General features: G+C 33.0%; 1 protein-coding gene across 3 annotated transcripts; it reads right to left on the bottom strand.

Annotated features, from left to right (window-relative positions):
• Nucleotides 1-279: 279 nt before the first annotated feature.
• LOC138706096 (SUN domain-containing protein 1-like) lies at nucleotides 280-27,500 on the bottom strand. Of its 3 annotated transcripts, XM_069835053.1 has the most exons (6): nucleotides 27,166-27,500; nucleotides 24,089-24,217; nucleotides 12,208-12,437; nucleotides 12,094-12,121; nucleotides 5,220-5,309; nucleotides 280-545 (listed from the first exon to the last, which is right to left on the bottom strand). In XM_069835053.1, the coding sequence occupies exons 2-6, from the start codon at nucleotides 24,192-24,194 to the stop codon at nucleotides 406-408; spliced, it is 594 nt and encodes a 197-aa protein (XP_069691154.1). In that variant the 5' UTR covers nucleotides 24,195-24,217; nucleotides 27,166-27,500; the 3' UTR covers nucleotides 280-405. The 3 variants fall into 3 exon arrangements, 2 of the variants coding, with proteins under 2 accessions (XP_069691154.1, XP_069691155.1); XR_011333899.1 differs by lacking the exon at nucleotides 12,094-12,121; XM_069835054.1 differs by lacking the exon at nucleotides 27,166-27,500 and having other exon boundaries at nucleotides 24,089-24,234.
• Between the last annotated feature and the right edge of the window lie 247 nt (nucleotides 27,501-27,747).

A 27,747-nucleotide genomic window follows, 5' to 3' on the forward strand; every position in this document is an offset into this window, starting at 1 on the left:
CCCACCATAATTTGAATGGATATAGTAGATTTTATATGCTACTTATATCTATAAATTATAATAAAATTCGCTAATAGTTACAAATTCGTACAACAGACAAGTTTATTCACCACCTCCTTCAGGAAAATATTCAGATCTATATATATTTTACATCAGATGATAGACGACACTAAGATATACCATATGGGTCATACAGTATGCAGAGACTAACAGAAAGGCAGAAAATAGGAAAGAATGGAGTATGCTGAGCTTGCAGTGAAAGACCTGCCCTTGGGCAGAAAACAATGAATGAATAAATATATTTCACGGCATATCGGAACTATAGTAAAACTGTTAAAATAAATTATACTATTACTAATGTGTGTACAATAAACACAAGTGGATATTTTATTTACTTCTACTTATCTAACTCACAGACTGTTTACTAGCCTGAATAATTCTCCGTGGACTATTGACTTCAAGTCGGAACAAGTTGATGTTCCAGAGTGATATCCAGATATCAGTCTCATAGTCTTGTGTATCCGGCGTAGCCACAATAGTGCCGCCTGTAAAGAAATGATACAAATATTGTTTTCTATACGAGAGACAATACTAAGGAAGAAATTATATTTATATTATTGAACTTTCAAATAACTGCCATTAGGATTTATTATCTTTATGTTTCTTCTGTTTAACCGTGACGTCGTAGTAATATAGAGTACTGATATATGAGATGAGAATATTTAAGACTTTTAGGGTATATTCATTCCCAAGATAAGAGATCCTTAGGCCGCCCAAAAAAAAAAAAAAAGAATGACTCACAGAGACCATAACGGGCCTTGTACTTACTTGTTTGGATGATGATGATGATGATGATTATTATTATTATTATTATTATTATTATTATTATTATGTTTTCAAATTAACAAAATAGATATCACACTGCAGTGCGATCACTGTTCCATTAACATCTGGGCATGCCGTACCATCATTTATTTAATCTTGGCCCACTCTATCAAAATACAAAGGCGAGATAGTGCAACCACAGCGGGCCTTACTGACCTCTGCAAACAACATGTCCCTGACCGAAGAGCAGAGGTTGCCTTAGTACAGAGACTAGCTCAGCTTGGACTAGAAAGTCTGAAGTCAAGTTCTTGTATATACAGGATGATTCAAGAAGGTTTACCGCCACTTAGGGAGAGCCTTCCTGAAGTCAAATGGAACAAAAAATCCAAATAAAAAATAGGGTCCAACTTATAGTTAAGTTGCCACAGGTTATTGTGAATTTGAATTAGAGGCAAAATTTAATATCACTACAGAAAACGTAAAAAATCTATATAGTTCCTACTCTTGTAACTGCTTACTTATTGTAAACTTTATTCTGATAATCAACTCTTAGTTTTACAAGAGATTTTCAAAAGTGTCTGCTTCTACCTCCACACACTTTGTCACACACTTATGAATTGCGCATGTCGCATGCCTTAACTTATCAGGGCTGTTTCTGATTACTGCTGCGGTGTACATAATGCACACAATTAATTTTTCACATGTGTTTACCTTAATCTGGTACACAAGATCCTTCACCCACCTTCATAATCAATAATCAAGAGGTGTTGAAATCTGGGGACCTGGTTGGCCAGAAATGAGGAACTCCGCAACCAATCCAACGGTATGGGAAATACTGGTTTAGATTATTTCTCATGGCGAGGGTGAAATGAGCAGGTGCCCGATCAAGTTGGAAGTGCATACGAAGTCTCATTGCAAGAGGAACATCGTCTAGTAATTATGGCAATTCCTTTTGTAGAAAGTTTTGCATGTCACCATTTAAGTTTCTGGGTAAAATGAACGGTCCTATCAGCTGATCATACAGAACATCACACCATACATTTACTCTAAATCGATGTTGAAAATTGGTTTTCTCCGTGGTTTTAGGGTTAATATCTGCCCATTCATGTAAGTTATTAAATGCCATCCCGTGTGAATTGTGACTTATCAGTGAACATAATACAGCAGTAAAATTTTCTACAATTTTCATTTAACCAGGTGCAGAATTCGACACAATGGGCATGGTCTTGTGGCTCTAAATGTTGCATTTTTTGAAGATGATACGGATACATTTCATTTATATGGAGTGTCCTCCATACCTTTGACTGAGTAATACAGAGTTCCCGAGCTACATATCTTGTTGAAGTTTGAGGACTGCGTTGTACAGCATTGAGAATGTTTTCTACTTCTGCTACATTATGTTGTCGACATCCTTCACACTGGATACAAATATCGGAAAATGAACAGTTTGCCTTAGTGTATTAAATGTTCCACTAATAGTCTTAGGATTTGGAATCCTACGATTAGGATAACAGTGATGATATTTGGCCACAGCAGCTGTTGCATTTCCCTCACACATACTATAAATCTGCAATGCTCATCTCGCCTGCACTTGTGGACCAGGAAGAGTGCTCGTGTGGATTGTGTGCTTCTTTCCCCCACGCCGCAAGTATGAAGAGTTGCAGTGGCATTTTTAATTTTATATTAAGAAAAGTATAAGTATTTGTTGCACTTTTTCATTATTATTTTATTTATTTCACTGTATTTTGTAAGCACTATTAGCAATTATAACTAATCAACTCATCACGTAAGGAAAGCTATCCCTTAAATAGGAATAAATATACATCTGTATTTCAATTTATTTCATTTTCTGTATTTAATAAATGAATTTTGAAGCAAACATGTTGAAATAGGTTATTTCCTTTACAATATTACAGTAACAAATATTTATAATCAAAGAACTAGAAATACAGTGTTCCAAAGTTCTCAACATAAATGTTAAAAGTTTATGAAATTGAAAACATCATTACAGTTTGAGTTATTTGTTATGTGAGATACACTTTTTCATTTTTATTTTATTTTACAAGTAGTGTGAGCAATTGTAACTAACCAACTCATAACTTACTGAAAACTATCCCTTAAATAGGAACAAATATGCGCATATATTCTATTTTACTTTATTTTCTGTATTTAAGAAATGTATTATGAAACTACTAAACATGTTGAAATAAGTGATTTCTTCTATAATATTACAGCAACAAATACGAGGCGCGTCCATAAAGTAACTTTCCCACTCGTCCCACAGCTAGCAAACCATATGTTGCGCAAAGTGACTGCGTGTACGTTATAGAGTAATGTCCTGGCATGGCGCATGCGCTAGCAGAGCTTTCCGAGTGCTCTCAGTAGCTTCGTTGCATTGGTTGAAGATGGACGCTCCTATATTCCAGCTCCCGCTGCGTGTGAAGTGTGATCAGTGATAAAGTTTTTGAATGCACAGGGCATAGCGCTGATTCAAATTTATTGTCAGCTGTGCCAGGTCTATGGGCCTAACTTCATGAGCAAGCAGATGGTGCGTTGCTGCTGTAGACAATTTTCAGCAGGACGCCAAAATGTGCATGACGAGGAGCGCAGTGGGAGGCCAACCATCATCACAGACGACCTTGTGGAGCAACGCACCATCTGCTTGCTCATGACGTTAGGCCCATAGACTTGGCACAGCTGACGATAAATTTTAATTGGTGCTATGCCCTGTGCATTCAAAAACTTTATCACTGACCGTACTTCACACGCAGTGGGAGCTGGAATAGGAGCATCCATCTTCAACCAATGCAACGAAGCTACTGAGAGCACTCGGGAAGTTCCGCTAGCACATGCGTCATGCCAGAATATTACTCTATCACGTACACGCAGTCACTTCACGCAACATAAGGTTTGCTAGCTGTGGGACGAGTGGGAAAGTTACTTTATGGACGCGCCTTGTACATATTTATGATCAAAGAATTATTAATACATTGTTCCAAAGTTCTCAACAAAAACCAATGTCAAAAGTTTAAAATTGAAAACATCATTACAGTTTGAATTACTTTTATGAAAGATAAGTAAACTAACTGGTAAGGGCATAAATAAACACTACAACACCACAAGTTTAATGTATGTGTTTCATGTAACTGCATAACTGGTTATTTTCAAATTTACTGTTGCAAAAATTGTAGTTGTATATAGCTAATTTAACCTTTGTTTTTTTGGACTGCTGAAATCTTTATTTTGTATGATATTTTCCTTCACTTTCCCCAAATAAATACATATTTTCCCATTCTCGGTTAAAATATGCTGATGGGGAAACTGCTCCTTTATTCACAGATCTACTTCTTTCTGTCATAATTGAAATACTGCATATCGACTTCACTCTGGCTATAACAGTGCACTGATCAAGTTATACTGCCTACCATGCATGAGCAAACCTGGTTTGGTTGCCCACACTCATGTTCCACAGTGGAGTAAATTAGTGCTCTTCCACAAAATCAGTGTAAATTTATACGGCACCCTGAGACAACTAACAGGCTGCATAACTCCACAATGTATAACTGTTAGCTGAACATGCGACAAATGACTTTTGATGCATTGCAAAGCACCGGTAAGTGCATGCACTGACATTTGAGAGGTCTCACATCAATACGTTTAGAAAATCAATTATTATTTTTTAATTATATGAGATAGGAAAGAACTTTATTGGGAAAATATGTTCCAAGGAAAATGCCTTCATGAATCACTTTGTATACTTATAAGTAGCAAGCATAACGTACTTGCAGGAGTTAACAGACACTGGCACAGATCATACAGTATTAAGAAAGACAACACAACAAAAATGAATAGTGTGCCTCATGTGCAGCTAACGTAGAAAATTTTGTATTTATAGTTGAGATACTGTGAAAATGCCCCTCTGCATTCTCTTGATAGGAACATAATTTTATTTACAATTACCACACCAAATTTTGTGTCATGCTTGACCCAAATTAGAAAATAGAAAGTGGTATTATGCTACTCATAAAATAGGAGGTGAACAAGTTGATTATCTACATCATTGAAGGTCATGAACATGAATGTGAAAACCAAGTAGAATTAATATGAATAGATCACCATTGTAACGGTATGGTTGAAAGCTGAGAGTGTAAAAGGTTTCACTGAAACAAATCTTCTAAGAATGAAGATTTATTCGAGAAACAAATGACATATTGGTACGTGCATGTACAGTACGTATTTTTAATAGTCTATTTTAATTAAGTTAGGAATCCCATTTCTAAACCTCTGTCGTTTGTGATACTACCTTCACAAAGCCTTCTAGGATCAATTAAAGTTTGAACTTGTTACAGTTCTACTGTTCATTTCAGCTGCAGAATAAGTTGACATTTCCTTACCTGATGATTCTTGTGCATAATCTGGTATACCCAGCTTGTCTGCATCATATGTGGCAAGTTCATCCCTTATTTTCTTTCGGATTAAGGCTTCTGAAATTAATGAAAACAAAGTAACAGAACTTTTTCTTACAGAGAAAGTGAATTTACCGTATTTTTCGAACATAACACGCACTTTTTTCGTTAAAAAATACGGCTTAAAATTCGACTGTTTTTTATGGTCCAAATGTCCATCATAGTGCTACCCAGAATTCCACTTGTTACTGATACCATCCATACTAGCTAGATGAGAGGTGAGAGGAAAAGAAAGCTACAGTACCAGTACTTTTACCTCTCTTTGCACTTGTTTTTCTGTTCAATAGCAGGTTGTTTGTTGTGATTAATTACACACAGTGTCAGTAAAACTATAGTATAGTAAATCTATATATTTCACCTTACTGAACTTTTTTTCTTATATTACAGTATTATATTTATGTTTGAAGTTACGAAATATGCAAAGCAACACACAACAGAGCAGTAGAAAGACAGTTCAGATCAGTGCTTAATGTGGTTTTACAGGAGATGACAATATGTAACGAATATAAGTAAATACAGGAAGGGTTGTAGCGACAATTTCAACAGAGTCGATTACAATCATTTAGAAAAATTAATTTAAAACTGAAATAGACTGTAAACATACGACTTAGTACTGTACTTACTTAAAAACTTCAAATATAAAAACTACAAATGACTTCTTAACAAACAACATAATTTAAAATATACATTAATAGTTAACTTATTCGTAATATCTTACTACATTTATTCAAAGAATAGAAATTGAAATTTTACTTATTTTAAATGTATGATTGTTATTACTTCCATGTTAACTCTATTATGTACTGCCCATTAGGATAAGCAATTGTGTTCATTGAAGCCTTTAGTGTAATTAAAAAAACAGGTTACTGTTATTATCTGAAACTCACAAGAGTCACAGCTTCCCACATTTTCTTTATTTCGCGTGTCATGTAGTCTAATAAAATTTGCAATAGATATACTAATCTTAGACATATCTCACACCAATCCAAACTAGGCTGCGATTTTTTAAGAATAAAACAGATTTTTTACATTAGAGTTTAAATGACAAGGCCCTGCAACTTACATTGTTAACGTAGCAGGCCATCTCGAAACACAGTTACTTTCTGTTATATGAATCGTGACCATTCCAAATTAATTATTAAAAGTGTTAAACATTTATATGAAAAATTCATAACAATTTCATTAAAATTATATAAATAAGTTTTCATCGTATTCATAATATGTACATTAAATGTAAACTACCAACATAAAATAAACTTTTTAGGATGGATGCTAATATTATATAAAGGTGAGAGCTCATTATGGACAGAACCAGGACAACTTCCGTTGCAGATATTGTGACAAGCACAAAACCCGCCCCCATGTCCTTGACTTTTGTCACTATGGACAGGTCCTCCGAAACAACATGCATTTTTAAGGAGTAAAATAGTATCTGTCATCAAGATCAATAGCAGCAACCTATAGGTTTATGAAGAAGTCCACTGTGTTGCTTCCGAGGGAAGTCACAATAATTGCTATTAACCGCAATAAGACAGGGTACATCTGGGATCCCACAATACGATCTGAGAACTACAGTGACCAGCCTTTGGAAGTAGACAACGAGAAGAAGTAAATTTATAAACCTAAATCTGACTTCTTTAAAACCTATTACCATCTATAGATAATTGAAAATATGGGCCTATTCATTGGAAGTTGAGGAATTATAACTTTTTTTTTTTTGTGGAACAATTTAATTTTCCAAGAACAATCGGTAAAGAAATTACCCTTATGGTCATCTATTCAAATTTTGAAATATAATTTTATATTATAACAGCATATAATTTCAACTATGTACCTATTTATACTTATGTCATATGTACTCTAAATTTATTTTTATATCTTCTTGCTCTATCATTTAAAATTATTATACCCAGCTTGTCTGCATCATATGTGGCAAGTTCATCCCTTATTTTCTTTCGGATTAAGGCAGGCCACTCTGGTGGTAAATATATAAATGAATGAATGAATGAATGAATGAATGAATGAATAAATAAATAAATAAATAAATAGAGTGACCACAAAGATCCTGAATACAGAACAGTTATGTTTTTTTAAGACGTTAATTTATAAAAAAAAAAAAAACTAAATTTTGAATTTGGGATACAGTAAATGCAGTAAATTTAAGAATCGTTCCTGTCTAGGATAGGTACTTAAGAAACACATTACTAAAACCCAGCACACAAAAGATGTAAAAATTTTGAAATGAGTTCACCCGTAAGAAAGAAAATGTAGGAATACTATAATTCTCGTTATTGCCACCTCTTGTATAACTTAACCACAATAGTCATATGATTGAAAGTACTGCTGACATTTTTCCGATAACAGCAAGACGTGACACAACAAAAACAGCAGAACGTAAGTAAGCTTAATGAAATTCCACAATTCTCATGTTCATAATCCCATTAGTCCTAAATATCTTAATTTATTACAGTTTCAAATCTTAAGAGATCTTTAATAAAAACGAACTAAGTTATCCCATTTATTTGCCTTCAGATTAACATAGTTCGATATTATTGCAGACGACATTTAACATATTAACAAGTTGGAAAGAAAGAATGTCATCGGTGACAAACCAACATTCGAGAAATTCATCAAGAATGTAATTGTAATTTGACATAGTGTCTGCACTTATATTTACTTTTGAAATGCATTCAAATGTAAATATCATACTATATAGATTAATGTGCTTTGCATCATAATTTTTAACGTACGATATTGACCAGAACAGAGAGAAACAGAATGTACCTGCCAAAAAAATGTCTTTAAATATTGTTAATGAAGGTTTAACCGTGCGGTAAAACATAATGTTTCTCGAATTACATACCTCTACAGCTGATATAATTTCAGTAAAATATAATGTAAACAAATTAAGAGAATCTATAATATTATTAAGTTGTCACATACTGCAAATTGAATTTAATAAAAATATAATTAAGGTTGATTTAGTCAAAAATCAAGGAGCTTCGAATATTAAGAGGAGGAGTTAAAACAACACCTAAGAACGCAATGCTGATCCTGACAAGAGTAAAACCCGTTAGAAAACAGAAGAAAGAGAACTTTTTCTTCATGAAAAACTTCTTAGAAGTCCAGCTCAATTTTGGAGCAGTCATATCACAAATGGAAAGCGTCTAAAAACTCAAGTAGTTTGTAAACAAGATGATATCGAAACTTCATCTAAAAAATAGCCAGAAAAACCCTCTTGAAATTATCACTGTTAGATCCTCCATAGACCTTGAGGAAGTTTATCTTAAAAGACAGACTGACAAGAAAAATATAAGACTTCCCTTCAGATCATCCACATCAGATCACAACTTGCAAAACTAAACGAAAGAATTGTCCTATAATGGATGCATGTACATACTTGGAAATGATGCAGCAGATGCATTAGCTTAAAAAAAAGCAGCACAACCATCTGTACAGGCTCACACAGAAAAATTCAATCAAAAGATTAAATTGCTTAAAAAAATGAACCCACAATATAGAGAGCTCCACAGAAAAGAAATGGCAAGACATAATTATCATCATACCCCAAATATCATAACAGACGTGCCCAGAAAATCTTTCACAGGCTTTCAGACTATTCACAGGCCATGACTGCATGGCAAAGCATCTACACAGAATTAGAATCCATCAGTCACTCATTTGTCCACTATGCAGACAAAACGAAGAAATGGATCATTATTACCTTACAAAATATTCAACTCTCCACAATAAAACAATCTATGAAAAATACTGGTGCGCAAGAAAACAAATGGCTTAATTGCCAATTATTCGACATTAGAAAACAACAACATTTTTGTTGAACTGAAATTACTTTTAGACCCATATGCAGCTAATAGAAACAGTACAAACACGAACAGAGAAAGGCACAAAGGACATCTAAAATACTTATCTTATTACTTACCCATCCGCTTATCAAAGGTTGAACCAAAACCAATGCATTTATTATTGTTTTTTAAAATATGGACCTTTCTTATAAGGAAGCATAGACTGTTTCCTTAGATAAATTATGTTCTACATTTTATTTAATTTTGTGGATAAAACGTAATAAATTAAAATTATGACTTAATTTAATAATAATAATAATAATAATAATAATAATAAAGAATGAGTTACAAATTCATTCATTCATTCATTCATTCATTCATTCATTCATTCATTCATTCATTCATTCATTCACGCCCAAGGGCAGGTCTTTCACTGCAAACCCAGCATTCTCCAGTCTTTTCTATTTTCTACCTTTCTCTTTTGACTCCTCATGATCCATATCTCTCAATGTCGTCTATCATCTGATATCTTCTTCTTCCCCGAACTCTTCTCCCATTTACCATTCCTTCTAGTGCATCCTTCAGAAGGCAGTTTCTTCTCAACCAGTGACCCAGCGAATTCCTTTTCCTATTTCTGATCAGTTTCAGCATCATTCTTTCTTCATCCACTCTTTCCAACACAGTTTCGTTTCTTATTCTGTCTGTCCACTTTACACATTCCATCCTTCTCCATATCCACATTTCAAATACTTCTAGTCGCTTCTCTTCACTTCGTCATAATGTCCATGTTTCTGCCTCATACAATGCTACACTACACACAAAGCACTTCACTAGTCTCTTCCTTAGTTCTTTCTCCAGAGGTCCGCAGAAGATGCTCCTTTTTTTATTAAAAGCTTCCTTTGCCATTGCTATTCTCCTTTTGACTTCCTGGCAGCACCTCATGTTACTGCTTATAGTACACCTCAAGTAATTTGTAGCTGTCCACTTGCTCTACTGCCAAATTTAGAATTCACAAGTTTACCTTCTTTACTTTTCTTCCTATGACCATGGTCTTCGTCTTGTTGGCATTTATCTTCATCCCATACTGCTCATAGCTGTCATTTAGTTCCAGTAGCATATCCCTTAGTATCATCTCCTGTTCTGCTAACAACGCCATATCATCAGCAAATCTTATACCAGTACACTTTATTCTTCTTCCTCCTACTATTACACCTCCCATGTTCTGAAAACAGTTCTTCACTTCACTCATGTAATCAGCCCAAGCAGGAATTGACCCACACCCAAGAGCAGCTCCTGATCACCCACAACTGTTATGAAACCAGATACACATCATTCCGTAACAATTTTAGATTTCATTGTAGTGAACTGTTACAAATGTTGTTTCGGAAAGTAGACTATAAAATTAGTTTCAAATATTTAAATAATATCAATAAAAACTGTTTAGTTTGTGAGCCATCTTTGGAACAATTCGCATAACATTTCAACACAGTAAAAATAAAAATGAAAGTACCAATGATGCTTTAATGACATTTTCAGTCACTAATGAATCTTGAGAAAATACGTGGGTTCTGGCATGGATTTTAATTCAACATGTAGTAATGTTTCCCCCCCCCCCCACATAAGTGACAGTAAAAAAAAAATGTTTATTACCTGAGGAGATGCATGTAGAGAATTCTTCAATTTCAGATTTCATGTAGAAGTCCAAAAACATTTATCCACTTATGATCTTTAAAAATTCCAAATAAATTCACGACCGTAGTATCCAGTAAACAACTGGATATAAACGAAGGGTTTCAAATAGGACATGATTAATCCACATGAAACAGTTTCTGAGATATTCAGGTTGAAGTTCATTTGCGAGCAGTTAAATCCATATGCTTCCAAACTCAATCTCACAATTGCAATCTTCAGCAATTAAGGAGAGAGTTATTCATGCTTATTACAAAGTAGATTACGACAAGAAGGTGTGATTAAGATAAGAAACTTACAACTTATCTTTCTTCTTCAATATTTAACACACTGCAGTATAAAGTGTTATCTGAACACTTCCATACAATCAGGACAGCTTCCTTTTCAAGCACACACATTAATTAACTCATCGAACTCCTTACACAGCTATCTAAAAAATTAATATATACATCAATGACTTTTAATCACAATTGTAAAACATAATCATAGCGTACTATAAATAGAATTAACCAGCTAGAAAAGCTATAAATGCATTAAATGCTATTTGGTGGAGTGAAAACATAACAAAGAATGGAAAATTGTACAATTATAAACCTATTATACAGAGTACATTACATATGCCTATAGGTCAGAGATTTGGAAACTATCAACCAGGGAAACAAACAAAAATCTATTTACAGAAATGAGTGTTTTGAGGAGACTGCAAGAAAATTCAGGCTAGAAAAAATTAAAAATGAAGCTATAAAAAGACATTATGGACGTGAAAAATAATCTAGATATTTCAGACGTTACTGAACAAAAAAGACTGCATTGGTTTGGACATGTTAAAAGAATGTTGAAAGAAAGAGTGCCTAAATTAATAACAGAATGGGTACCAGAAGAAAACGAGTTATAAAAAAATTTGGCTGGACGGAGTTGAAGTAGCAATCAAGTTTAGAAATTTAAAAGAAGACCAGTGGATGAAGAGAGAGGAATGACATCTCAAAGACGGCAACAGCTGTTTTTTTTAACTTGGTCATTATTTAACGACGCTGTATCAACTACTAAGGTTATTTAGCATTAATGGAACTGATGATAAGGAGATGGTATTTAGCGAGATGAGGCCAAGGATTCGCCATAGAATTACTTGACGTTCGCCTTGCAGTTGGGAAAACCTCGGAAAAAACGCAATCATGTAATCAGCTCAAGCATGAATTGAATCCACGCCCAAGAGCAGCTCCTGAACGACCACAACTGTTATGAAACCAGATACACATCATTCCGTAACAATTAGATTTCATTGTAGTGAACTGTAATATAGAAATTACCGTTTATTGGGTTGTTTTGTGAGGCTTCCTGCTGAAAAAAATAAAAGAAATAAGGAATTAAGGGCTGTATCACACACATGTAAATATATATCACATTTTGTCTTTCAGTATTACATTCAGATTCTGCAATGATGACTTCATCTTGTTCAATGACTGCATTACTGTCCTTGTTATACTCCTCAGAGTTTGGATATCTATCAGCAGTTTTTTGACAGCTTGCCGATTTTCTGAATGGAGTGCATCCATTTCTCTTTGTAGGGATGTTGTAAGATCCAAAGCTCCATTCTCATTGAGGTAATTTGCGTGAGTTATCAATGGTAGTTCACTTTTTGAGACTGTATTTCCTGAAATAAAAAAATGGTTGTCATTAAATTACATACATATCCTCATACATATTAGGCTACACAACAATTAAATTAACCACTGTTTTAAGTCATGGTTTTTTTAAATAAATCATCCATGTTCACAATCTTTCAAATCTCTTTCTGCAATCATCTTTCCACTCCTGGTTGTTTATATGTGCTCTAATCTCTACCTCAGGTATCTGCAACAATAAATAAAAACAAAGAATGCCACACGTCCAATTCCTTTCTTTACCCAGAAGCTTGATGGTGTAGCAACCTAGACACTCCTAGGTTATTGATTACGAGAAGTTCGGACTGTGAATAAACTGCAGTAAAACTCTATTTCCCTAGCATAGTTTCATATCAATGTATGAAGTCTTTTAAATACAACATTTTAACTTTTGCCTTTTATGGTACAATCACAGACATATATATCTAAAAGCAGTATTAAAAAATGATATATTTCCTCTCAAGAGTATCATAGAATCACAAATCTTGCTTAAATGAAAACTGAAGGACTACCGGTACTAATCAATTTTGTTTGATGATTTTTAGAAATTTTAATTTTTATATTTATATTTATATTTTGCATTTTTATGAACAGAAAGAAAAATTGCATGTCTATTTTGAACTTGTTCTTTAATTTGCTAATTAACAATTTACACTTACAGAATTATTCATGTACTAGCCGTACCCGTGCATTCCGCTGCACCCATTAGAAATAAATATAAAGTCATTACATAATTAAAATAGGACATTTGATCCAGGGAACATTCGTGTTTGATAGAAGGATAAATCGTTTAATATGTTACTTAATTTAAATTGTATTCAAATAATTAAAATGCGATCATTTTGGTCCAGAGAGCACTCATTTGGTGCAATGACAATTCCTTTAACACGTTTCTTAATTTTTATTACATGCAACCACAGTTTAATGAACATTGACAACATTTAGATTTAATGTGTATACTTTATTTTACTTGCTATATGTTTCCATTGAATTATGGTAATAACTTAATTTTAACCCTTGTTTTCTACGTATTCAGTAAATGGTGCTTTGCCCACTATGATTCTGAACCCTTCAAATAACTTAAATTATACTGCGTGTTCAGTTCAAAGTGTGTCATGGCTCACTGTATGTCGTCATGTGGCTAGCCGATGAGCCTAGAGAATTCAATCTTCCTACACTTCCGCAGAAGTGTATTACCTATCTGCCAGAGAAGCTGCCTAGCACATACGGCGTTCATTCTGAAGAGTACTTACAGATACATACGGTAATGCTGGTAGTGGCAGGAATGTGAACTGTTTGGAAACACGTACTAAGGTGAGTTTTTTTTTCTTTATGGGGAGAGGGTTAAGACGATTACTTACGTATTTGTTACATTAACTTCGAGGGTCAACATGGACATGGAGCATTTGATTTGTGTTGTGGAATGTTGCCGTTACCGATTATAACAAATACGCTGCATACGATTTGCCCTCGCAAATTACAGTTCGAAAGAGGTTATGGTAGCACACAGACCGTACAGAACGCCATCTGTTGCTACGACGTTCAAGTTATACCATACACGTTCTCAAGTTCAGATTGAACGCCTTGAATAATAGCAACTTCTCTGACATAAAAGCTGAAACTTGCTTCAAATCGCTTATTCACAACAGTGACATCATGACACACTTTGAAATGAACACCCAGTATTATATTATATTATATTATATTATATTATATTATATTATATTATATTATATTATATTATATTATATTAGATTATATAAAAAGTGTGTTGATAACGGATGTACTCCGATAAGTAAGTTTTAATTTGTTATGGGGGCCCTTGAATCTCAGGAGGAACAACTTTTACAACAGCGCAACATAATCTGCTTGGCTCATTACCCAATTTTTTTGCATTGTATTTAATGTATTATGTTTTTTATGTATTTTAACACGATTCAATTGAGCATAGTTAAAATTTGGATTATAAAATAATGGAATACTAAGCTAACATACTACTACTGGGTACTAAATCAATACACTCTCGTTGTTCGTTAATTCTCTGAGATTAGAATGAAAGTGTACATAAACATTATTTTAAGAAATGCAGGAAACGAATATACAGAATAGTCTATCAAGTTTTCTGTGCATAAGAAGCTATTTTAATCTTACCTGTCCTCAATTCACTCAAAAGTTACAGTACTGTAATAACATTATAGCATTATGTCCATCTAGAGAAACTACACTTTCCAATGGTGAAATAATAATTAATTATACAAATCGGTTAATTTAGCTTCCGATATTACTTCATACAAACACAGAAACATTCTCTGTAGGCAATGTTTAATAGCTTTCGATTGTTGTTGTCCAAGGCCCCTTATAGACGAAGTCATTTGTTTTTTATTTCATTACACGGCTTTAGATGGCAGTTATTTTAATTTTAAAACTCATTAAATATCAGTCCTATCAAAATTTTTCAAAGAATAAAACTTATCGAAAATGATTTTTAAAGAAACTTTTGTTATATAACATTTTTCACAAAAATCAATAATAAGCGAGATATTTCGATTTATTTAATTCAGGTCCCCTTAAAACCCCCCTTTTAAATAAGGTATTTTGAATGCCATATAGCCTCATTCATTCATTCATTCATTCATTCATTCATTCATTCATTCATTTATTTTATTCCATAGATCTTAGATGAGCAATGAAGCTTTAAGATGTGGAACAAGTCAAAATTTCACAATATTACAATTACAATTTTTACAAATTTTTACAGTTTTACAAGTTAGTAATTTTCTACAATTTTTACAATTTTGTGCAATTTTTTACAATATTTTGGCGAGATATAGTGAGATGAGGTGAGGTCCGAGGATTCGCCAAAATATTACCTGGCATTTGCCTTTTGGTTGGGGAAACCTCGGAAAAACCCAACCATGTAATCAAATCAAAGGGGGTAATCAAATCAAAGAGGTTGATGCCGAGGACTCGCCATAGACCATCCGGCTTTCCCACAGCTGTGGAAAATCTCGGAAGAAACCAAAGACCAAAGGGGGATCCAACCCAAACCCGAACACAGCTCCGGATCAGCAGCCCAGCAAGTCTGCCAACTGAGCTACATCGATGGCTCTACTAAAAGTATACAATACATAGCCAATCAGATTATTGAATTTACAAACGCAAATGATCATTCATAAGTTGAGCTATATGTATAATACAAAACAAGTAAGTTAATTAAATTTACGGCACAAACAATTCAACCAGTTGTGATACACAGAAATTGATAATACATATCATGCAAACTACTTCAAATTACAAACACAAACAATTTATCAACAGAGCTATACAGATTACTATTCAATTTAAAGCATATACAATTCATCGGCCAAAACTATACAAATATATACAATACAAAATAAGCAGAATAATTTAATTTACAAGCATACTTTCATTAAGCTATACAAATTTGTGCAATTAATATCAAGTAGATTAATTTAATTTATAATCATAAACAATTCATCAGTTGAGCTATACAGGCTACTATACAATTTACAGCATATACAATTCATCAATTGAGCTATACAGACTACCATTCAATTTACAGTAGGCCTATATACAATTCATCGTACAGTATACTATTCAATTTACAGCACATACAATTCATCAGTTATGCTAAACAAAAATATACAATGCATAGTAAACAGATTAAGTTAATATAAAAACATATTTTAGTTGAGCTATATAAAAATTGTACATGTCATTTAAGTAGAATAATTCAATTCACAAGCATAAACAATTCATCAGTTATGTAGAAGGTATGAGTATGTAGAAATCTGGTTAATTCTTTTCTAAACATTTTCTCGTGGTTCTTGAAATCTTTAAGATAATTAGGCAGTGCATTGAAGACTGTTATACATGAATAGCGAACTCCTTTTTTAAAGCAGCTTAGACTAACAGAGGGTAGATGAAGATCTGATTTATGTCTTGTATTAAAATGATGAATGTCTTGATTAGTACTGAATCTATCTTGGTTCTTAATATACAGCATCATTAGGGAAAGAATGTATTCACAAGGTAAAGTCAAGATTTCTAAGTTTCGGAAAATATTTTTATATGATGTCCTTTTATGCACACCGGCCATTATTCTTAAAGCTTTCTTTCGTAAAACAAAAACGTGTTTAGCTTCAGACGAGTTACCCCAGAATATTAATCCATATTTCATTACAGAGTGAAAATATGCAAAGTATGACATTTTAAGTAAGTTTATATCACCAATAGTAGATAAGGATCTTAATGCATAACAGGCAGAGCTCAATTTATGAGTAATACATTCTATATGCGTTTTCCAGTTCAAGTGATTATCCAATTCTAAACCAAGAAACTTTGTGCTTTTAGATTCTTTGAGATGAGTTCCATTTGATCGAATACTGTAAGAAACCTGAGAACTAAATTTGACTGCACTGGTTTTATCAACATTAAGTGCTAGTTTATTTGCATGGAACCATTCATTCATTAGATTCAGCACTGTATTAGAAGTGTTTATAAAATGATCGTATTGTTTGCTTGAAATAATTGCACTTGTATCATCTGCAAATAAAATTACATGAGATAAATTGTTTATGGTCAAGGCTAAATCATTAATATAAACTAGAAACAACAATGGACCTAAAATTGACCCCTGCAGAACACCATGTTTAATATTTCTAAATTCTGAATAAGTAACTTTATGACTATTTGGTACATTTATTTCTACTTTTTGTTTTCTATTTGATAAGTACGATGTAAACCAACCCAACGTCTCATCATTAATACTATAAAACTTCAATTTTTTTACTAATATACTATTGTGTACACAATCAAATGCTTTAGCCAAGTCACAAAAAATCCCACCTACATGCAGTTTCGAATTTAATGAATTTAGTATTTCATCCACCAAACTAAAAGCAACATTCTCTGTCGATTTTTGTTTTCTAAATCCAGAATGTTCTAAAACTAATATATTGTTGGACTCCAGATAATGATATAATCTATTATACATAACTTTCTCAAACACTTTTGAGAATGTTGTTAATAATGATATAGGTCTATAATTAGCAATGGTACATTTATCTCCTTTTTTGTATATTGGTTTTACTATTGAATATTTGAGTCTTGCTGGAAAAATACCACATTGCATTGACAAATTGCATAGATAGCTTAACGGAGGGGATATTATTTCAGAACAAGCTTTCAGAACTTTACTTGGAATTTCATCATATCCAGAGGAATATTTTGTCTTTAGTTGTTTTAACACATGCATGATTTCTGTTGCGTTAGTGGGAATAAATTTGAGACCTAAAAACTCAGTGTTAAATGCATCAGTTAGGTAACCAAGTGCAGCATCTTCTGCACAATCTTGAATGTTTAAGTTCTGAATAATATTTATATAGAAGTCGTTAAAATGATTTGCAATTGATTTTAGGTTATCTATTTTACTATCATTGATTTTAATGCAAGTAATATTTTCATTCTTTGAATATCGATTAGTTTCATTTTTAATTATATCCCAAATAGTTTTAATCTTATTATCTGAATTTTGTATTTTTTCATTCAGATACATTTTCTTTGCATTTTTTATAACTTCTGTCAAAGTTTTACAGTAATTCTTGTAGTAATTAAGAACATGAGGATCATCACTATTCCTACTCATTAAATATAGATTCCTTTTTGTAACACATGATATTTTAATTCCCTGAGTTATCCACATGTTTTTACTGTTACATTTTTTCACCACCTTGACTGGAAAACATTCGTTGAAATAATTCGTAAATGTAGTGAAAAAATGCATTAAATTTAGTATTAATATCAATGGTATCGGTACCGGTACTATATACATTTTCCCAAGATTCATTTTGTAGACATGTATTTAAATGATAAAGAGATTCAGCATTTATAATCCCTTTTTTTTTTATTTTTAAATTCACACTTTGGAATTTTTCACTCATATTGAAAACACTTAGAATTTGTGCATCGTGATCAGACAGGACATTGACTAATGGTACTATTGAATAGGAATTCAATCTACTTTTATCTATAAATATATTATCAATGGCTGTCCTACTTCCAGCTTGTATTCTGGTTGGAAAACTTACTGTGTGACTAAGATTATAAGTTTCAAGAAGTGAGTTTAATTTTCTTTTACGTGAGCTTTCTGATAGATAATCTATGTTTATGTCACCACAGATTACAAATTCGGTATGTGGTTTATAAAGTCTTTTCAATAATGAATCTAAGTTAGTTGTAAATTTCTTATAATCTCCCATTGGTGCCCTAAAAACACACAAGATAATTAAATTTGATATCTCATAACCAACTTGTATTCCACAGATTTCAATATCTTGTTCAAGACAAAAATCAGATATATCAATTTTACTAAATAATAGATCCTCTCTGATAAAAATACAGACACCCCCTTTTTGGAAGACATGTCTACAGAAATGAGAACCTAATACATATCCATGTAAAGACAGTTGTAATATTTCCTGTTGCTTCATATGATGTTCAGTTATACATAATATCTGAGGTTTATGATTTTGAGTTGCTAAAGAAGTGATCAATTCATCAGTTTTTTGTTTTAATCCCCTAAAATCTAAGTTACAACGAACTTAATTTATATTCCAATTTTCATTGAAATCCATTCCGCCATTATTGCGTGAAAAAGTAACAAACATCCAGACAGACAGACAGACAGACAGACATACAAACAAAAATTTCAAAAAAAGCGATTTTCGGTTTCAGGGTGGTTAATTATATATGTTAGGACCAATTATTTTTGGAAAATCGAAAATTACCAGAAAAATTTCGGCTACAGATTTATTATTAGTATAGATAATGTGAGAATATGTCCTGAAAATTTTGTTCAATTATTTCTATTATTGTTTGAGGTATTACATATTAAATTTATTTATTTATTTTGCTAATAATTGTAACATCAAATATAATGTAAACAGATAAAACTTTAGCTTACTCCTGAAAGAGTAGAACTCGTGCTCAGGGATGGATTCCTGAATTTAAATTAAGAAGTATATAATACAATTTGTCTTATGTCTACTACATAATAAGATTGAATTAGAGATCATGATGATTTAATTTTACTGAGGAAAGCTTCCTGCAATCACGAATACATTTGACTTTTCATGCATTCCCAACCAATGTATGCATTTAGAAAACATGTTTGCTATTTCTGTATGACTAGCAATATCATGCATTCTCGTAATTTCTTCAGTACAATCATTTCCTGTTTCTCTTTGGACGACGTGGTATTAATTTATTTGTCAATCAAATTATCATAACTTATATTAGTTTTTCTACTTCCAACCAGAATTTGATATTATCTTTAATATCTCCTAAACCATTTGAAGTGACCACATCTGGTGCAGCTGTGCACTGTCACTACCGCTATCTGAATTGAGTTATTCTTCGTGAAGCCACAACTCGTGCCATCACGCCATGAGTATGCTAGTGAAAAATATGGTAGCATCTTAACTTGTGTATATCTTTGAAAAGCAAAGGACACTAACCTGATTTTTCCCAGCAAGCAAATTTTAAAGCATTCCTTTGCAATTTATTTTCAGGATTTCTATTATATTACAGTGGCATAGCAATAGAAAATAACATAGGTACCCGAATTACACAAATGAAGTGGGAGCACGCGACACACACACACACACACGCACGCGGGCACACACACACACACACACACACACATACACACACACTACTTTAGAAGCAATACTGGTAATTACTGTTTAATTTTCTAACTAAATGAACTGGCATACTGTCCACTAGTACTAGTAACTGCTTTATCTGAGAAATAATCTTCTTTCAAATTTCTAAGAATCTCTTAAATAAAACCGGCTTTATAAAACCATTCACAAAATATATCGTGTTCAATGAGGCACTTTTCGATCATAACAGTTAACTGGCAACACTTTCATATCTAATGTTTAAATGCTTTTTACCCAATGCTTTCCTGGCGATAGTGAGGAGTTAATTCACACTTTATATTTATATTAGAATAAGCAAGGGATGTAACTGTTTCTTCCTGCATCTTATAGCATAAATTTGCTCAAACATAGATGCTAGACGTAGGTGGCATTTTCATCCTAGTTCATTACAGCTATAAATCTGTTTCTCTGTTAATCAGTGTGATTTATCTCCAGTTTAAGTTTTTTTAATTGGAATTCATATTACTATCTGCACTTCAATTTTTAATTTTTCACCTTGCAATGCCAGTTATCGTATTTCGTATAATCATAAAATGCTGCTGGACAAATTAGATTATTATGGAATTAAAGGCATTGCACACCAATGGTTTCACTCATATCTCATAGATAGGAAACAGAAAGTCGAAATCAATACAACTATGAAATCTACCTCCACATGGGGAACTATTAATAATGGAACTCCTCAAGGATCAACATTAGGTCTCCTACTTTTTCTAGTGTTCATGCATGATCTTGCTCCTCTAATAAAGGATGTAGGTCATCCCATATTATTTGCAGATGACACAAGTATAGTAATTACAGCCAATAATTCCAACATGTTTCAATCTTCAACAAAGGAAATGCTCCTCAAAATATGTGTTTGGTTCTCAGTCAATAAATTAGAATTAAATTGGAACAAAACTAACATAATTCAATTTAAATCCTGTCCAAATTCAACCTCGCAAATTTCAAGCGCAATAATTAACAATAGGTCCTTAATAGAAACAACAACAACAACAACAACAAAATTTCTTGGCTTAAAAATCGAGAGGAGTATTGATAGCCATTCAAATTTTGCATTTAAAATATCGGCATCCTAATCAATTCAAATAAACAAAAAAGAAAATGTAAATTAATGTTAGAAAAATAAATAATGAAATTAAAAAAAAAACATATATTTAATAATCTGCGACAAGATGTGGTAGCTATCAATACAGTAAGAATATACTGAAAAATAAATAATACACACTAAATATTATAAAGATGAATAGAGATGGTGATTGATGATGTTCAATGAAGATTTTAAAATGGTTGATGCAATTGTCTGAAGAGTCTTTTCAGGAACCTTTAATTGTCTGAGGATCTTCAATGTAAATTTGAGAATTGTTCCTCGTGCACCAAACATAAGTCCGATGACATTCCAATCTTGAATATTATATTTATGAGTGAGATCATTACAGCATGGAAGGTAAATAGCGCGCTTCTCTTCATGTACTCGCTTTCGTTCATCTTCATTAATTGCAAATCTAACTGTTGGGTCAAGAATGAGATCAGTTTTTTATTTCGGTCAATTATTATGATGTCAGCATGCCATGTAGATCCTTCCATAGAAAGACATTGAACTTTCTCATATACTTCGTATTCCCTTAATCTGTTAGTAATTATTGAGCGGACTGTGTTATGTCTGTCAATTCACAGTAATTCACCCTGAGGGCAGAAACCTAATACATGGGGTAACATTTCATGCTCACTGCATCTCCTGCAATGAGTGTTGCTAAGGCTTCTACCAGGGAGAGATCTAACTGCGAAAATACTGATGCTCATTTCAATGGCCTCGGTTCATTGGCCACAAGATAAACCTTTCTTATTGCTAATCCAGGTGTTACCTTTTTTCCAGTGGGAATAGAAGTAATTCCTTTACCTTTCCCAGGTAATGCGCTCCACTGATGATAAGAAGTGAGACGAAGTTGTTTACGGATGTTATGTGGATTAATGGTTTCAATATCATTGACATTAATTGATAAGTGGCGAAGGCTGTCAGTAATTTCGGCTTGAAGATTCCTAGTTTGATTAATTTAAGGGTTGTCTTCTTTAACTAATAATCTGCAAACATTAAGATATTGGAGAAAAGAATTGGAAAACTCATATTAAAGAAATTACCCCCGAACTAAATTCAGCATGCTTTGCTATTAGATCAATGCAAAAGATAGTAAAAGATGGTAAATATCAATACCTTAAAAAACAATATACTTTGCATACTTCCACTCGGTAATGAGTTTTGGAATAATATTCTGGGGAAATTCCACAGATAGTAACAGTATATTCCTACTACAAAAAAAGAGTAATTAGAATAACAGTAGGTGTCAAATCTAGGGAATAACGTAGGACTATTAAAAAAAACTGCAAATAATGCCCATGGCTTGTCAGTATATCTTTTCATTAATAAATCTTCCTCATATGTAAACGTGAAAACTTTGTAACTAATTCCATAGTTCATAGCATAAATACGCGTCAAAAAATGACTTTCATACTTCATCAGCAAGTCTATTGTGCTATCAAAAAGGAGTGAGTTATATGGCAATAAAAATTTTTAATAGCCTCCCTATGGATATGAAAAATGAAACTCAAAACATAAGATTATTTAGGGCCAAATTAAAAAGTATCTAATTTCTCACGCCTTCTATTCTGTAGGTGAATACATGACATTCAACAACGTTTCATGAAATTGATACTAAAACTTTGTATTGTACTAGTAGACTATATTGTAAACCTCTTCTGTATATATTTCAACTAGACTGTAATTATAAATTAAGACTTTGTAGTAGTATTAAGTTTTTTGACTTGTTCCATATTCTAGCTGTGAAGCAATGTACGAATACCATGGAATATTAATAAATACAATACCACAATTGAAAATATTGCAACCATAAAGAACTTTCCATAAATTGTGGTTCATTTCTACAGTCTTTCCTCTTATTAATGACCTTGATAAAAGAATTCGACTTCTTTGTGGACTGAATCATTCCTACATTGAGACATTCAAATCTTCGTCAGTGTAGCGAAATACTAACAACCTCTATTTAAAATTCTTATCGGCAGTTTTCAATTAAGTTGCAAAAGATTCAATTTTCTTAGATGACAATTATATGCACTGCAAACTTAATTGTTTTACAGTCATGTGCAATATTTTAGCACTTTTAGCATCATGTAACAGTTTAATTACACCTACTTTCTATTGAACAGTTGACATTTGTCTATGGTTGACATACTCCTCTTCTGACCTAACATTTTACAACTAGTGACACTGACTCTCAACATGTAGTAGGCAGGTAAATGAAGGTAGGTAAGGAGAAATATGCTCAGCTCCTTCCAATGGGACTAGTTTACAGTTACTACTCCGAACCACATACCGGTATTTAATGTCTACTGCATACTTTTCATTTGACACTATTTCATGTGCAATAAAACATTCCACAATAAAATCGTTAGAGCCGACTTAGTAAATCACCATTAAATACAATTTTTGCATGAGGTCTTCAATAGTCTATTATGTTACTGGAGTAAATATTATTTTATTACATTTCTTGCACATGATGCAAGGAAGAACTAACTATAGAGACCGAGAAAGAATATAAATTCCTCCAACAGTTCAGCAGAAAAGACTGTACGAAAAATGAATGGATAGACAGACAAAATACCGAAATTACTTTTTCATAACAGGTATGTTGAATACAAGAGCCCGTCAAAATCTCGAAATTAAGCATTTGCAGCATCAGAGTTCTTCCTACATATCATTTTTGATTGTCTTAATAGTTATCATGTTGCAGGTTCAAACCCTTCCATTTGGTACACATAGCAGATAGTTCAATATTTTAAGTTTCTCATTAAAAATATATGGTGTCATTCAGTTATACTACCTGTGACCAGCAACATGACTAATGTCGCTGCCATGAACAAGACGAAACGTTGTGTGAAGACAAACTGGAGAGTATGACGTGCTTCCAACAAAATCCATATGTCCATAAGCTGCCAACTCCACCACGTGTCTGCAACAAACAGTTGTTAATGTATCTAAAACCTGGCCTCCCCTCTGGACCATAATTTGCATCTGAACTCAGCCAGTCAAAATAATAGGCTTATGTTTCAAAGGTTCAGATTGGATTCTTGTATATAACTTAGCAAGACATTTTTCTTCCTCACTATCTACGAAATAAATGATTCTTAGGAAGATCTCTTCTGTCACATAATTACTAGAGATTCTTACTGACTCTCACTCAAAAATCGACAAACTTTGAAAGTAAGCGGGACATGTGTGGAAAATACCGTAACAAAAAAGGAAAATGAGTTTTCCCAAATTTCACATCAGATCTTATGTTACGGATAAATATTTCTTTGTACCATAGCACCAGTTTCCCTCCTTGAAAACCTCTTGAGGAATGACTTTTAAACACTTAACACAGGTTGCTGTGAGTTATTTAATTCTAACTTATGAACAGAGTGGTAGTATGTAAGAGTGAACAATAGGGCATATAGAAAAAGGGCCAAAAAAATGTTTTCTCAAAATAAAAAATTTAAGGCTTCGTAAAAGTTGCATAAGGATGCCTACATATGGCACAAAAAATGTTGACTTTCTATAAAAAGACTTTTAATAGAGCTGCAGAGGGATTCTTTTATCTTGTTTTTTTTCTAACACAAGCATGCTTGCAAGTTTACGCTTGATGCAGACTGCTATAATTTGTTATTATTGACAAATAAAAGAAAAGGAATATTATTTTTACGTTCCAAGAAATGGTAGGAATGCAGAACAATAGGTACAAATATGTTAAAGGCCACATCAACCCAGAACTCACCACGGGGAGATGGCTTGTAATCAATTCCATCCACACACTTACTTATTACTATTTGTTTTTGTTGTTTGTTTATTCTATTTTTATTTTTCTTTCCGTGAACAATAATCTGCCTTCTTCTCATAGGATTGGAGTTGTTTTCTTGTGTCCAGTATGGGGCCTGATAAAAGCATCTCTCTTTTTCACGACAAAATGTAGCTGAAGCAACACTGACTTTCTTCACCAGTCTCTCAACCGAATGTATGTGGCATGGGAAGCAAGGAATTTATTTTTACAGTAAATTCCTGATCATACACCAAACTCTGCAAATCTTCAGTATACTTAAATTTAATAACTGAAGTTCTGGTATAATAATGCATTTCATAAGAAGATAAAGACAAAATATGAGTTCTTACTTCATGAATTCTTCCTCACTCTTGTTATGTGTTGGGGTTTGTTTTCCACATCCATTGCTTGAGAGTGTTCCAGTAGTGCTTGGCCTTTTATTATGAATGAAATGTCTAAAAAAATTCTCGTATTTATCCAATATGCTGAGAAAACAGATGTTTACATACAGGTATCCTCTGACCTTTGACCTCAAAACAGTAATCATAGTAAACATTCCTTTACTTTTTTAAACCATTTTCCTTTCTAGACCTGATGCTTTTAACTTTTTACTGGCGTCATGTTTTGTGATCAACTTAACTCTTTTATCATGAGTACCAAGCTCCCATATTCTGAAAAAAAGATTTTTTTCTAATATTTTCCAGAACCAGAATGCACTGTTTAAGTGGTTTCATTTTCCTAGCATGTATTTCCTTTCCAATAACATGAATGTTAATTTGCCCAGCATTTGAAAGAGGTATTCATTCTATATGCACTGCACTTGCCCAAGAACTTTGCGAAGAACTGATTTCAGCATAAAAATTTTAAGTGGTCAGTATAACATTTCTCCAGTATATCATAATTAAAGTGATGATACTAAGAGCACATGTTGGCATAAACCGTTATAAGAAAATAAGACTTAGGCAAATGATCATTTGACTTTATTAAGTTTCGTATTCCACCCAGACACAAGCCTGTAACACCAAATGAAAACAAGTTTTTATTTTTAATAGCTATCATAAACTAAAAATTATACAAAAAGATTCTGGGCACTTTGGTACAACACAATAATAAGACCTAGTAATTGCTTTCCCTTTTTTTCTACTACTACTACTAACTTTCCTGACTTAAATTTTTTTCAGCATTCAATTTTGACATTGTGTCTTGTAATCTCTTACCATCAGCAGAGACGGTGTCTGGGCCTCTGCTTGAGATCGACGTCGATAGTACTGAATCATCTTCAACATTCGTTTTGATGAAATATACTGATTAGACGAGTCTACATTCACCTACTTGCCTACTGCTACCGAAAGAGCATGCAATGAACACCGAGCGCTCATCCTCAGACCCGATCACTCATTAGTTACTTTACTTCGTGATTTATCGGAAATATTCATAGATGATCATTATCCATTTCGTCAGTGCCTTCCTGGGCTGATAATGATATTCTGCGCTTGCTCTAGTGGATACTAGATACTAAGGAAAGTGGAATATGAGTATGATGGCTGATTATTGCTGGATGGTTAAGAGAGAAAATTCTTCAGAAACATCTTGCAGGAAGTCAAGGAAACGGAAATTTCAAGTGGAGTGGGATGCACATATGGTCAAGGTAAGGTTACATGAGTGTAAATATTATGTTACTAGCTTTGTTATTCAGTTAATAGTTCTAATTGTCACAAACTCTGATTTACACATATTTAACAAACATGTACGCAATATATTTGCCTGTAAAAAATATTGTTTTTAGATATTTTGTTTTTTTGTGATTTGTGAAGAATTCTGAAGTTATGGGCCTATTGGAAGTCAGTTTCGAATTCAGCATAAAAAACGGTTAAGAATCAGTTATCAGATCAAAATCATCGAAAAAAAAAAAATATATAGTATTAAAATGCAGTATGGTGTTATTAGACAGTACATCTCACTTGACGATGTGTCAGAGGAAGAACAATTGTTTGTATGCATCTCAAGTCTGATTAGTGTAATATGCAGCTAATCGGCGATGTATGCAATGGAGGGGGGAAAGGAACTGGCCACCCTATCCCATTATCTCCTGGCATAGTTACCTCATAAGTAATGTCTTGTTGGTATCACTTGTGAGGTTCAGACCTGTTTTTGGACAGGTGACTAAACAATAACCACCAAGATTGTCAGATATCCAGATATTTGTCTCCAATATCTTGTCAGATTCTGTTCATTGTGTCATTGTAGGTTGAATCCAAGTAATTTTTGCACACTGCTGACTCAGAAGGGACTGATTGATGGCAGTATTTCTCAAGAAACGCTCTGAATATTGGATTTTCTAGTCTCCGGAATGGAATGTTAGCTGCAACAACAGAATGACATGTCACTATAAAACTGATTCTTTTTGTTGGATTCTTCAGATGATTATGTCAAAAGAGTTTGTTTAAGAAGTTTAGATGTTCGGCATTTGCCTATGTAGCATTCCTTGTGTATGCTAAATTAAAATGGGGGCTTCTGTTTATCACTTCAAACCTAATAAAAAAAAGAGCCAGAGGATCCTATATAGACTTACTGTGCAAACTATTTGGTAATTAATTAAGATCATTTGAAATTAATATCATCTGCTTGATATTTGCTTACTTTAAGTCAATAATAGAAATGCTCTTATATATATATATAGAGAG

The sequence above is a fragment of the Periplaneta americana genome, chromosome 9, assembly GCF_040183065.1.
Source record: "Periplaneta americana isolate PAMFEO1 chromosome 9, P.americana_PAMFEO1_priV1, whole genome shotgun sequence".
Taxonomy (NCBI): Eukaryota; Metazoa; Arthropoda; class Insecta; order Blattodea; family Blattidae; genus Periplaneta; species Periplaneta americana.